Source organism: Felis catus, chromosome B2 (genome assembly GCF_018350175.1).
Source record: "Felis catus isolate Fca126 chromosome B2, F.catus_Fca126_mat1.0, whole genome shotgun sequence".
NCBI classification, from domain to species: Eukaryota; Metazoa; Chordata; class Mammalia; order Carnivora; family Felidae; genus Felis; species Felis catus.
Window position 1 is genome coordinate 138913050 of NC_058372.1, and position 15001 is coordinate 138928050.

A 15001-nucleotide genomic window follows, 5' to 3' on the forward strand; every position below is an offset into this window, starting at 1 on the left:
AGATCATGACCTGAGGTGAAGTCAGACTCTTAACCGCCAGAACCCCCTGGCAAAAGATAGTGTTAAATGAAGAACCTTGAGAGGAGTCTACTCTATGCAGGGTGGGCTCTTAATATAATTACATGGTTCCTTATATGAGGAAGGCAGAGGGAGGTTTTACACAGACATAGAGGGGATGGCCAGGTGAAGACAGACAGAGACTGGAGAGATGTAGCTGTGGGTCAAGGAACACGGCAGAAGCTGGGAAAGGCCAGGAACAGATTCTCCCTTAGCGCCTCTGAGATGATCTTGGCCCTGTCAAAACCTTGATTTTTTTACTTCTAGATTTCAGAACTGTAAGAGACTAAGTTTCTGTTGGTTTAAGCCACCAAATTTGTGGTAAATTGTTACAGCAGCCACTGGAAATTAATAGTGCTTTTATTTTTAAAAATTATACTAAATCGCATCAGATGTGTTTTTTGTATTTACTGAAATAATATACTTTTTCTCTTTTAATCACTTAATATGTGGATTATGTTAATAAATTTTTTTAATTAATTTATTTATTTTGGGGGGGGACAGGCAAGGGAGGGGTAGAGAGAGAGGGAGAGAGAGGATCTGAAGCGGGCTCTGCACTCAGAGCGGAGAGCCAGAGGTGGGGCTTCAACTCACAGAACATGAAATCGTGACCTGAGCCAAAGTCGGACGCTCAACCCACTGAGCCCCCAGGCATCCCTATATTAATGAATTATTTAATGTTAAAGTAAGTCTACATTCCTGAGACGAACCCAGCTTGTTCATGATGTATATAGGTTTTATTTGCCCTTCCTGCAGACTCTCATTAATGATATACTGTTTCCTTGTGACTTTAATTATTTTTGACTGCGTGATCCTTATTTTGAGAGGCCAAATAATGTCCCCTCTCAAAGATGTCCGCATACTAATCTGCATGGATATATTACCTTTCGTGGCACAAGGGACTTTGCAGCTAGAGTTAAATGAAGGGTCTTGATCGAGGGAGATTATCTTGTAGTAAGCAGGACCCAGCATGATCAATGGGGTCCTCAGCAGTGAAGGAAGGAGGCAGGAGATGGAAGGGAAGGTGTGTAAGGCAAGCGATGACAGAGACTTGATGGGAAAGACTGGAATTGCCCTTGCTGGCTTTGGAGATGGAAGAAGGAGCCAGCAGCCAATGAATGGGGGCAGCATCTAGGGCCAGGGATGGACAAGGAGCTGGATGCTGCCCATAGAGTCTCCAGCCAGAGGAATCAGGTGTCCTGCTGACACCTGATTTTAGCCCAGTGAGACCCGCTATTGACTTCTGACACTCAGAACTATAAGATAGTAAGTTTGTGTGGTTTTCAGCCACTGAGTTTGTGGTAATCTGTCCCAGCAGCTACAAAAAACTAAGACTTTCATTAATCTCGGGAATATACTTGTAGGGCTTCCTTAAAGCCTTAGATGAAGGAGCAATCTTCCAGAGAGAACTCATATTTACTTCTAGTTGTCTAGGGGCACTGTTAGCCCAGAAACACTGTGAACTACACTGAGGGCTTCAGGGAATGTACTCTTGAAGTTCAACTCCAAATAAAGGCCGGTGCTTTTTAGTATTTCCCTCTCTTCTTGCTCCATTAGACAAGGAAAGTTTTCTCATAGTCCCCTGGATGAGGAAGAGAAGTGAGTTGACTTCTATTTCCCCCGAATCCTGGATTAAAACCCTTTGGGGTCCAGCTTAATATGAAGAGAGCCTCCAGTTAGACTTCCCAACCCGAGTGGCCCTAGGCTTTGACTTCTGTCCCTTTTACCTCAGGAGGCTATCAAAACCCCAAGTTTAAGTTTGTCTGGACTGGAAAATGCCCTCAAGACAAAAACAATTTCACCGTCCTCTCTGGTTCTCACTTTACTTAGGTTTTGCCTTGTTTTCAGTACTTTCAAAGCTTCTTGTATTTTTTAGTTGTAGATAGCATTTGTAATTTACAGTAACAGGACTGGTCTGAATCACCTAATCCATCATATTCCAGGAAACCTATGAAAAAGTTTGCATTCCAAGTCTGTCGACACCATCATCTAAACTTCATGTTGGTCTGATTCCACTGTCTTACATTTCTGTTCCTGTTACTCCTGATGCTTTGTTTTTCTGTTTTGTTTATTTGTTCAATTATAATTTTATTTTCAACAGATCTTCACTTGCCAGATTTCTTTGTAGGGTAGGTTGAAGTTGCTTTCCTCCAGAAAGAATTTGCAGTTATTTTCTCAGTTACCTGGAGGAATGTCGACCTAGTACCAACATGAAATAATTTGCTTGAAGTTTTATACATCACCCAGGTATTATGAATGGAACCAAAAACATGCACGAAGGCTGTACATTCTCAGGGAAAATTTTCCCTGTCTTTCCTCTGCTCCAGTGTTGATCCAGGCAAATTTTCCTGCTGCCCCTGCCTGTCCCTCCCCACCCTCATCTTTGGATAAGTTTGTGTTTGTGTTTTTTCCCTCCCTTTACATCTTCAACCACTTCACTGATGATGTTGCCCTTGACATTTAAGCATTATTCAAGGTTCTCTTATAAGACTCCATAATGTGGTCATCTCAAGTCCTGTGTACATATCTTGAATAGAGATCAAAATCAAAGCTTAGTAACATCAGGGACTGGCATTTAAATACTATCTTATTTCTTGGCATCTGAGAACTGCTTATTTTATGCCAATTACTTTATATCATTTCAGCGATGCACTTGAAAAGAAAATTTAAGCATTTTAACCATCATTACTAGTTGTTATGCAACAGAAGTGTATAGGGAATCTGATCTGCCATTCTGCTAAAATTCATCATTTTATTTTGACAATGAAATTCATCATATTTATTTTTTTTTATTTTTAAAATTTTTAATGTTTTATTTATTTTTGAGGTAGAGAGAGACAGAGCATGAGCAGGGGAGGGGCAGAGAGAGAGGGAGACACAGAATCTGAAGCAGGCTCCAGGCTCCAGCCCAGAGCCTGACGTGGGGCTCAAACCAACGAACCGTGAGATCATGACCTGAGCCAAAGTTGGGACGCTTAACCAACTGAGCCACCCAGGCACCCCTGAAATTCATCATTTTAAATTGTCAACTGTCTGAAGGAAATTAAGGGGCTAAAGGACTAAGGAGCTAAGCCTGGAGATCCTAAACTATGCACCAATGTGTTCTGCCTCTAGGAAGCCCTCCCTGATTAGATTCTATATCTATCTATCTATCATCTACCTATCTATCTATCTATCTATCTACCTACCTACCTACCTACCTACCTATCTATTTAAAGTAGCCTTCATGCCCAATGCGGAGCCCAACATGGGGCTTGAACTCACAGCCCTGAGATCAAGACCTGAGCTGAGATCAAGAGTGGGAAACTTAACCCATTGAGCCATCCAAACACCCCAAATTTCATTTAAATTCAAAATGGATTAAAGACTTGAAGGCAAGACCTGAAACCATAAAACTCCTAGAAGAAAACAGACATTGGTGTTAGCAATATATTCTTTGCACCAGTATCCTCAAGCAAGGGCAACAAAAGCTAAAATAAACAAGTAGGATTACCTCAAACTAAAAAGTTTTTGCATGGTGAAGGAAATCCACAAAACAAAAAGGCAACCTATTGAACGGGAGAAGACACTTGCAAATCATTCATCTGATTAAAGGTGAATATCAAAAATATGTAAAGAACTTACACAACTAAATGTCAAAAAAGCAAATAATATGATTAAAAAATGGCCAGAGGACTAAACAGACATTTTCCCAAAGAAGACTCAGAAGATGCTCAGTGTCACTAGTCATGAAGGAAATACAAATCAAACCTCAGTGAGATACCACCTCACACTGGTAAGATCGACTATTACCAAAAAGACAAAACATAAAAAGTGTTGGTGAGGATGTGGAGAAAAGGGAACCCTGGTGCGTTGTTGGTGGGAATGTAAACTGGTGTAGCGACTATGGAAAATAGTATGGAGATTCCTCAGAAAACTAAGAAGGAACTACCATATGATGCAGGAATTCTGCTTCTGTGCATATGTTCTAAGGACATAAAATCACTATCTAGAAGAAGTATCTACACTTCTGTGTTCATTGCAGCATTATTCAGAGTGGCCAAGATATGGAAACAAACTAAGTGTCTGTTGACAGAAAATGGATAAGGAAGATGTGGTATATACATATATATGTATATATGTATATGAAATTTTATTCAGCCATGAGAAAGAAGGAAATCTTGCCCTTTGTGACCACATGGATGAACCTAGAGGACATTATGCTAAGTGAAATAAGCCAGACATACAAAGACAAATATGGCATCATCTCCCTTACAGGTGGAATCTAAAAGAAAGTTGAGCTCATAGCAGGAATGCTTGGCTGACTCAGTTGGAGGAATGTGCAACTCTTGATCTTGGGGGTGTGAGTTTCAGCCTCATGTAGGGTGTAGCAATTACTTAAATTAATAAAACTTTAAAAATAATAGAGTAAAGTTGAATTCATAGTAACAGAGAGAATGGTGGTTTCCAGAGATTGGGGAGCAAGGGGGTAAGTATTGATCAAAGGGTACAAACTTTCAATTATAAGATGAATAAGTTCTAGAAGCCTTATGTACAACATGATGACTACAGTTAATAATAATATAAGGTATATTTGAAATTTGCTAACAGGGGGTCCTGGCAGGCTCAGTCAGAAGAGCATGTGACTCTTGGTCTGGGTCATGAGTTTGAGTTCCATGTTGGATGTAGGGTTTACTTAAATAGATGGATAGATAGATAATTAAATAAATAAACTGAAAAAAAAAAGAAATTTGGTAAGAGAGTAAATCTCAAGTGTTCTTACCACACACACACACACACACACACACACACACACACACACACACGTGGTAACTATGTAAGGTAATGGATATGTTAATGAGTTTTATTGTGCTAATCATTTCACAATGTATACATATATCTAAATATCATATTGTATACCTTAAATACATACAATTTTTATTGTTCAGTCATACCTCAAAAAAGTTGGCAGGGGGAGGGGCACCTGGCTGGCTCTGCATGCGACTCTTAATCTTGGGGTTGTGAGTTCAAGCCTCATATTGGGCATGGAGCCCATTTTATTATTTTTTATGTTTGTTTTTTTAAGTTTGTTTTCATTTATTTTGAGAGAGAGAGATAGAGAGTAAGCAGGAGAGAGACAGAGCAAGCAGGAGAGAGGCAGAGAGAGAGGGAGAGGGGAGGGACAGGCTCCACACTATCAACACAGAGCCTAATGTGGGGCTTGAACTCACGAACCAGGAGATCATGACCTCTAAAGCTTGGGTATATGTTGTGGATGGAGAAGGATATAGAAGTTCTAGTCACTAAAGTTCCTTTTTGGCATTTACTGATTCAAAGTAACCTTCAGATTATTTGTTTCCCAGGCATCTTGATAGGAAAAACTTTGTCTTGAATAGAAGGGGAATTCTAGTCACTTAAAAGTGATATAGTAGGGACACCTGCGTGGCTCAGTTGGTTAAGCATATGACTCTTGATTTCAGCTCAGGTCATGATCTCATGGTCATGAGATCGAGCCCTGCATTAGGCTCTACACTGAGATTGGAGCCTGCCAAAGACTCTCTCTCTCTCTCTCTCTCTCTCTCTCTCTCTCTCTCTCTCCCCCCCCCCCCTTCTTGTGCATTCTCCCCCTCTGTGCAAAAAAAAAAAAAAAAAAAAAAAGACATAAAAAATGGTAAAATAACTCACTTGCATTCTGGGGGTGTATATCAGACTCCAGTGTGTTTGATTATCTTTAATTTGTCTATGAGGCACTGATCTACTCTGCATATATTAAGTTAACTTACTAATTTATCAACATATGAGAAACACAGTGATCGCAATTTATTGAAACCCCATGAGGCCTCATTTCAAGGGCCACCTTGACACCACCCATCATTGTACCTTCTTAAAACAGATGTTTGGGGACGCCTGGGTGGCTCAGTCGGTTAAGCGTCTGACTTCAGCTCAGGTCGTGATCTCGCGGTCCATGAGTTCGAGCCCCATGTCGGACTCTGTGCTGACAGCTCAGAGCCTGGAGCCTGCTTTGGATTCTGTGTCTCCCTCTCTCTCTGCCCCTCTGCTGTTCATGCTCTGTCTCTCTCTGTCTCAAAAATAAATAAAAAAAAAACATTTAAAAATAAATAAAAAGAAACACTTTAAAAAAAAAACAGGTGTTTGTAGCAGAATGTTCGACCATGTCTAGGGACATAAGTCAATGCCTTTTGGGTAATATAACCTCTTTTATCACAACCTGAGCCTTCTCTATAACAGTAAAATAATTTTGTCCCTTCCTCAATGACGTGAAATGAACATAAATTTGTGTAGTCATCACAGGCTCTTTCATTTCACAGCAGTGGCATAAAACTCTAAGGTGGGCAAAATACCCCCTTCTCACAGGCAACTTGCAGTAGTGTTCCCTCGGAAAGTCTGGGGGCAACAAGTGGAGGTTGTGTTTGCAGGCCAAACAAATAATTTGAATCAGGAGTGTGTGTGTTAGAAGTAAGGAAAGATTCATTGTGAGGGCAAAGATGTGAATCTGCTGGGTTTTTCGTTGGAAGGGCAAACGTTCAGTTTAAATCGATAGTTACACTATGGAGCCTGGAAATGTAGAAGTTTTCCTTGATCTTTGACTACTACTACTATTGATGATGATATGTTCTGTTTTACCTTCAGCCACTTGAAGAGCCACCCTTTAACACACGATGGAACACACCTACCAAACTCAAAATTGCTACTTAATTTAAGCTGGTGAAAGTAAAATGTTTACTTTGTATCTTCAGTATCTTACCACCCTCTTATACCACTCGGTTTCAGTATCAAGTTTGGTGAATTATAGCGTGCCCATTAAAAAAAATGAGATACAAAAAGATTGAATTATTGTAAAGGGGTGCCTGGCTGGCTCGGTTGGTAGAGCATGTGACTCTTGATCTTGGGGTTGAGTTGGAACCCCACACTGGGTGTAGAGATTACTTAAAAATAAAATCTTAAAAAAAAAAACACCTCACAATCCCGGCACACTAAAATACTTTTCAAATATAGTTTTTCACTTTATGCATATGTATTTTTAGAGCTAAAATACATTAACAGTTTATCTTACTCTTGTGTACTTAGTAGTCTATCAAATGCATTTCCCATATTTCTTATTCTAACCATTTAAAAAATTACTGTGGTTAAATATACCTGACATAAAATTTATCATTTTAAGTATTTTAAAATGTACATTTCTGTAGCACTAGGTACATTCACATTGTTGCGCAACCATCATCACCATCCATCTCCAGAACTTTTTCATCATCCCCAGATGAACTCTATACTCCCCATTCCTGCCTTCCGCTGGCAACCATGATCTACTCAGTCTCCATGAACTTGACTATTCTAGGTACCTTATATAAGTGGAATCATATAATATTTGTTTCATTGTGTCTTATTTACTTCACTCTGCATAATGTCTTCAAGGTTCATGCATGTTGTGGTGTCAGAAATCCCTCCCATTTTCAAGTTAAATAATACTCCATTATATGTGAATATACCACATTTTACTTATCCATTCATCAATCAATGGATGCTTGGGCTGTTGCCACCTTTTAGTTATTGTGAATAGTGCTGCTATGAACAAGGGTGTAAAAACATCTGTTCAAGTCCCTTCTTTCCATTCTTTCAGGCATTTACCCATTAGTGGCCTTGGTGGATCATATGGTAATTCTATGTTTAATTTTTGAGGAACCACCATGCCATTCCCCAAGTCTAATCATTTCTATTGACTGTATAATACCCCATTTGTTTTCTATACCCTTATTTCCCAAGCCATTCCAGAATGTTTTCTAAGGATCCTCAAGTTTTCATCCCCCCCCTCCCCCCATTGGATGGGAATGAGTTTTGGTTTAAACAATGCTCCAGGTTTTTGTCCCAGTTAAAAACAAAAACAAAAACAAAAACTCCTATATGGGAGCACCTGGGTGGCTCAGTTGGTTAAGCATCTGACTTCGTCCTAGGTCATGATCTCACCATTCCCAAGTTCGAGCCCCACGTCAGGCTCTGTGCTGACAGCTCAGAGCCTGGAGCCTGCTTTGGATTCTGTGTCTCCCTCTCTCTGCCCCTCCCCCACTCACGCTCTGTCTCTCTCAAAAATAAACATTAAAAAAACCCCTTATATACACATATTGTGACTTCTGATAGCTGATAATTAAGTTGATTTTTGCTTCGTGTCATCTCATAACTACTCCCTTGTACCTAGGAAGTGCCCTATCCATGGGAGCAAGTCCTCTCTAGCTAGACCTCTGCTTTCCAATCTGGTCGTCACTAGCACACATTTAAACTTGAATCAGTTAGAGTGAAATAAAAATAAAAATTCTTTCCCGCAGTTGCACGAGCCACATTTCCAGTACATAATAGTCACATGGGGCTAGGGCTACTGACTTGGGTGACACAGATGTAGAACATTTCCATGATCCCAGAAAGTTCTGTGGTGAGTGCTGCTCTAGACTCTGACCTTTTGGCTGAATTAGAGCCTATGAGTTAGTCCCAGAAATGACTAAATCCGAGGGGACAGGCCCATGATACCCCATTCAGAAGAGAAGGTCACCAACTCTAAAACGTGAGTTTCATCGTTTATAATGGGCATATCTCTTCCAGGGGCAGGAATACTTCTGCCTACTATTTCCCCTATCATTCTTCTTCAAAATATGAATTAATGGCCTCAAGTTTTTTGGTGATGGTCACCTAATCCAAGTTGGGTCGATTAAATTCCATCTCCTTCCCTTGGAATTTGAAAGCGGGAAAGTGAAGTGTTCAGTCAAGTCCTCTAGGGGTTTAGAACTATAAAGCCAGGAACGTAAGTCCTATCTCACTAGTAAAACAGATTTGGATAAAGTAACAGAAAGAAAATGAAAGCCAGGTAAGCAGAGATTAGGGTGCTGTTTAGGGTTTCTGCATTCTGGTTTCATAGGCCCATCTGCATTCCTGACTTTGGAATCAAGGACAAAGCCTACCCACATCCTAATAGTGAATTCTTGTATGCTGAAGTTAACTTAGATTGGTTTGTTTTGTCATACTGGGAGTTGGAACCCTAACTAATACACACACGGACGTACGCTATAGATATGGGTATTGCTATGTTCACATTGTAGAGGTATGCGTGGTTGTGCAAAACATTGTACTTAGTTGTTGCACTGGGCCTCCAGACCCCCTGTAGCTCCTCTGATCTTTCTCTACTTTTCCTCTTGCTTTACTTCCTTCTCATCTCAGTGCTCAGGCTGTCCTCTACTTTCCCCCTCTTCTTTTCCTGCTCTTGATCAAAGTATGCCCTTTGCTATCTTTCCGGCGTGGAAGCTTTATAAAATCAAGCCATGTAACATATTAACAACTGGCTTTATTCTTTAGCTTGTATTGCATTTTACTCTCTCAGGCCTAAGTAATTCAGTCAACATTCATTAATGAATGACTGAATAAATAACCCCCGACAGGCCAAAGCAGTGAATGTTGAGCTTTAGGATCTGGTCTGAATAGAACTGAGTAGGGTAATTATGCAAATTTAGCACACTACTTTTACTTTAGATGGACTGATTAGGAGAGACCTCACCTCTAGGACAGGATGAGTCAACTATGAAAAGAATCCCGGCATCAGCATCCCAGAGGGAAGGGACACATACAAGTGTTCTAGGTAGGAAAATGCTTAGTGTTGCCCAGGAACAGAAAGGAGGCCAGGGTGGACAGGGTGGAGATAGTAAGGCAGAGTAGCATGAGCCCTGGGAGGCAGGGCCTTCAGGCCCTGGTAAAAGGTTATGACAATATCTGAAGAGCAATAGGAAAATTCTAAAGGGATTTAAGCAAGGAAGTGACCTCATCTGAGTTGTGTTAAAAAAAAAAAAAAAAAAAGTCCTTCTGGCTAGTTTGGAGAATGAATTTTAGGACGACAAGCAGGGGACCAGTTAGGAGGCTATAACAATTGTTGGCCAAGAGATCATAAGCGCTAGGCCTATGAGGATTGGAGGCCAAAGGACATGGAGCACTTTGTGACCACATTTGAGGTTTTGAAGGTAGAAATACAAGCTCTTACTGATGAAAAAGTTGCCCTTTTTACCTTTTAAGTAGCCAGCCCCCATGTTAAAGTTGTTAATGAGTAGACCTAGACCCTAGGAAATCAAGAAGGGCATGCCTCTCCGTTTCATAGGCTCTGGGCTCAGCTCTTACCAAAGTACCTTGAGACCAACAATCCCCCAGCATAAAATCCTGCCATTTTCCTCCCTTTCCTTTGAGTGAACTTGGGAGGTGACTGCTGAAAAAAGACTCTCAGCAAGAGGACTGCGGCGTTTGGGGTTCGGTGGTACACCCCTAACTTTTAATTTCAATAAATTTTGCTTTTAACTTGGTATTGGTTATTTTACATTGCACAAAGTGAGAGCAGGCATTTTGCTAGCAGCATCTCCCTTTTCATCACGAATATTGTATTCACCGTGTCAACTCCAAACAACCAAGGGCAAAATTCCTTCAAAATAATTCATCTGCCATTAAAAATGAGTTCCCTTTCACCTATACAAATCTCGTGCATCTGGGACCCGCTTCCCGCCGCACAGACAAATGCTCTCATTGTCTGTGCACCAGTCCCCCTGGATTTTATGCAGCGTGCATTTCCTGCTCTGAGCTGCTTGCTGGCTGTGTGCGTGCTTCCCTCGTCCCCCTGCCCCCATCCGGATCCGAGGCTTTTGTTTCTCACATTTCCTCGAGACGCTATTAAAATGCATGGACTCATCGTTACTAAATAAATGAATGACTAGGAACTTTTCTCTTGGCTGTTAACCTTTAAGCCACTGTCCAGTGAAGTTCTCAAAGGCACGTGAACCCAGCATCTCACGTAAAGGGGCCAATCCACATGCAAACAACCGAAACGTGGACATTATTTCCCAAACTTGTCGTGTTACGGGGACACTTTGGCATTTCTCAGAGAAACGCTTTGCAGGGCCCTCCAAGGGCGGGCCGCGGCGCCCCACGCGGCCGCAGCGCTCGCTCCCGCGTCTGCAAGGCGCGAGGAGGGGGCGAGGAGCTGGCCGCCCCGGGCCGAGCGGAGCGGGACCTCCGGGCGGCGACGCTCTGGCCCGAGCTGGCTCGTTGGTTTCCGCGCGGCCGCTCGGGCCCGCGCGGTCCAGTCACCAGGGGGCGCGCTGGCCGGCGCCGCGGATCTCCGAGCTGCGCGGCCCGACTCGCGTCCGCCATATTGGATGCCGCAGCCGCTGCTGCCAGCGCTTCCTCCTCCGTCTTCGCTGTGCGCTGCTGGTTCCTGCGGCCCGAGCGGCGGGGAGGTGAAACAGGAGTCTGACGAAGGAAGAAGAAGGAGGGGGTGGGGAGTGTAGGGGACGGGGCTAGAGGGCGGAGGACCGAGACCGAGCGGGGCTGAGAAGAGAAGGCGCCGCGGCCCAGCCCCTCCCCCGCCCGCTGCCGACCCGCCCCGGCAGCGCCTGTGTTCCCCAGACCGGCGCTCCGCCCGCCCTAGCGGCCATGCCGGAGCCTCGCTGCCCCTGAGGGAGTCTTTCCCTGCCAGTGCTTGCCCTTCCGCTTCGGCCCCAGGGTCGCAGCGGCCGGGCCTCCCGCCGGCGCCCCTCCTCGCGGCGGCGCCGCCGCCCGCGTCTCGCTCTTCCCACCCAGTGCAGTGGCCGCCGCCTCTTCCGCCGCCGGGCTCGGGGCCTCCGCACCGACAACATGGAGGCTGTGAAAACCTTCAATAGCGAGGTTGGTATTGCAGTCTAGCTTGCCCTCCTACCCATACCTCCCACCGGGACGAGGCCCGCGTGAGCCGGGTGGGTGCGGGCCTGCAGGATTTCCCAGGGTGGGGCGAGTGGCGGCCTAGCTGTGTCGGGGAGGAGGGGGAGGGGTGTTTCTCTGCCCCGCGCCCCTCCCCCGAGTCCGAGGGGAGGGCTGGGGGAGGGCCGCCCCGGGGCGGAGGGAGGTTCCGGTGTCTCCAGCGCCCTATTGAGTGGCTTAGGGGTTGGAGGGAAGGCCCCGTTGGGCCCTCCCCCGGAGGCTCCTGGCTGGTCTCTCGGGGTCAGTTCCGCCGAGGCCTGGCCCGCCCACCTCTTTCGTGGGCTTGCGGGATTTTAACTGCACGCCGGACATCACTGCCCAGACTTCCCCGGGGTCCTTAATGAGGCAGGCACCGATGAGGGTAGTACAGGAAGGGAACCTAACAGGGGTGATGATCTATGGTCACGTTGTACGTACTGTTTATATTTGAGATACTGTTGGCTAGGTAACCTGCCAGCTAGGGACTTACGCTAAGAGAATGGTTGATGGGGACGCAGGGTTGTTACTTGTCCCTCCTCTCATCATTAGGGCATAAAGACACAAATGGTAGGCAGAGGTCTGTGCTTCAGGAGAGGGAAGATGTTGGGGAAGCGTTTCCCACGGGCTCATTCATAATGTCAAATCTAACACTAGATTTTAAAGCAGGTGTCCAGTTTTCACTATTTAATTGAATTCACTAGTCTGAAAGGAGACAGGTTTTAATAAAGTACGGTATTTTTTTTAAAACCCCGACGTAAATAGATCTTAATGCAAACATTAAACATAACGAGCACCTATCTACATAGCCAGAATTATCCTTATCTGTCTTGGAAAGAATTTTAATGTGATGCTAACTAAAGTCACATGAATTTTATGAACTTCTGATGCGGAAGTGCTGGTACTCTATTCAATAGTGTCATTAACAAAATCTTAAATATTCACCTTTTAAAATACCAGACATGTTACTGTTGATAATATGAAGAGGATAATGCTTTTTTTAAAACTGTCTTACATTTTTTTTTCTTTTATTTCTTTTCTTTTTTTTTAAGAATTGGCATTTGGGAAGCTTAGCAAAGAGGCTAAATAAAAGTTAGGTAACATTCGTGTGAGTTGGGCTCTCCATATTACAGTACACAGCAATGACACAGATGAAAACAAACCTTTTTTTATAAAGGATTTTCTTTTTTGGTATTGGATTTTCTTTCTCTTTTTTAACCATTTAATAAACAGAGCGGTAGACTTGGGAATCTTTTTTCCATTTTATTTATGAATTTACAGCTAATAACTACAAAATTTGGTTCTTTCAGCAATACTACGTAGTGCTTAAAATCTAAAAGAAAAAATATTGGTACTGTATGTTTCAATTTATTGCTAATAGTTTCTCAGCTGTGCGGGAAAGAAAACAGCTCTATGTAGCCTTTTTATTTGCTACATACTGTGTTACAGCACTATGGAATGTTAAAGTTTTAAGAATTATATATTTTTAAAAAAAGCCTTTCTCTTCTTTCCAGTGCAGTGATTTGACTTACCCCCCACCCACACTTTTTTTTTTTTTCTTTAAGTTTATTTTTTAGTAATCTCTGCATCCAACGTGGGGCTAGAACTCCCAGCTCGGAGATCAAGAGTCACATGCCTTTCTGAGTGAGCCAACCAGGTGCTCCTACCCCACCCCTTTTTGATGGGTGTTTCTTCTGTTTGTCTAGGGGTTTCCTAATATATATCTTCCCTCACTCCCAGCACCCCCCCCCCCCCACAAAATTTTGAATAGGATCCCTCATGTGATAGTTAGAGAAAAGGTGTTAACTACACTATGGTTGTCACAATAGAGCACAGTGGAATAGAAATGGTGTATCAGTTTTTCAATTGAGTATTGCCATTAAGGATAGGGGGCCTGATATTTACATGGCTAGCTGTATATTTAACCTGTTTTCTCATCTAATCTTTACAGGAATTTGAAATTGGCAGTAGTAGTTCCATTTTAGTGTGTGTAGCGCGCTCCCCTTTCTCCCTATGGATTTGAAAGAAGTTAGAAAATCTTTCAACTTTTATTTACTAATCTGCAAACTTCACCATGTTTGAATGTGGAGTTAGCTTAAAAATAGCAATATGGAGTGGTAGAGTGTTGGGGGAGGGAAGTACTGTCAAAAAAGATTCAGAGGAATATACTTTTTGTTTTAAACACAAAATACATAATCTTTTTTTCTGATTTTGAATATAGTTTCTGTGAATGTAATGCTTGCTGTTGTAGTAATTTTGTTACAAGTAAGCATATAGTCATGGGAAATAGTTCAGTAATGAATATTTTCCATTAAATCATGTATCGTAAAGAGTAAAAATAAAAAAAGAATCTTGAGTTATAGTATTAGGAGAAAAGGATATTTTAGAATGTTTACTTATAGTGAATTTGGCTTTTAAAGCCTGATTTAAAATATGAAATGCTTAGGTTTTATGGCTTGCTAATTCTCAGGTTATTATTATTTTTTTAAGTTAGTTTATTTTGAGAGAGAGAGAGAGAGCACGTGTGGGAGAGCTGGAGAGGAGCAGAGAGAGAGGGAGAGAGAACCCCAAGCAGGCTCCATGCCGTCGGCACAGAGCCCAACGTGAGGAGCTCAATTTCACAAACTGTGAGATACGGCCTGAGCTGAAACCAACAGTTGGACCCTCAACTGACTGAGCCACCCAGGCACCCCAGTTCTCAGGTTTTTTAATATTGACCCCCTTCCAGCATTGGCTTGAAAATAGGGACATACAGTACCAGAGATTTGAAAGTTAAGAATATTGATTTTTTTTTTAAAGATTTTATTTTTAAGTAATTTCTACATCCAACGTGGGGCTTGAAATCACAACCCTGAGATCTAGAGTCACATGCTCTATCGATTGAGCCAGCCAGGCAACCCAAGTTAAGAATATAGATTTTTAATTTACAAACCGTGGGTGAGTTTCAGTCTGAAAATTCATGCCTTATGCATTGTGTTTCTGAATCATGGTCAACAGGTGCTGCTGCCCCCACCCCTACCCACCATAATCTCTCAAAGGGAGTCTGTGCCCTCTCCTTCCCTGTGTTCAAAATCACTGTCAGAAGGTCCTATATGTGGTAAATTCCTTAGTTATCTTGAGTTCAATGAGATTGAGGTCTAAGAACTGATATTTAAGTGCCCACTGTGCTAGTTTTGTGGGAAAGCCGTAATTTACAGATAAGCGTCATCATTGTGAT

At 42.7% G+C, this 15001-nt stretch overlaps 1 protein-coding gene across 1 annotated transcript in view; it reads left to right on the forward strand.

Annotated features, from left to right (window-relative positions):
* The first annotated feature begins 11213 nt into the window (after positions 1 to 11213).
* Positions 11214 to 15001, forward strand: part of SCAF8 (SR-related CTD associated factor 8) — a 91410-nt gene continuing 87622 nt past the window's right edge. Inside the window, 2 exon segments of the mRNA XM_023254520.2 lie at positions 11214 to 11309; positions 11653 to 11736. Coding sequence (XP_023110288.2) covers positions 11229 to 11309; positions 11653 to 11736 — 165 coding nt within the window. The 5' untranslated portion in view covers positions 11214 to 11228.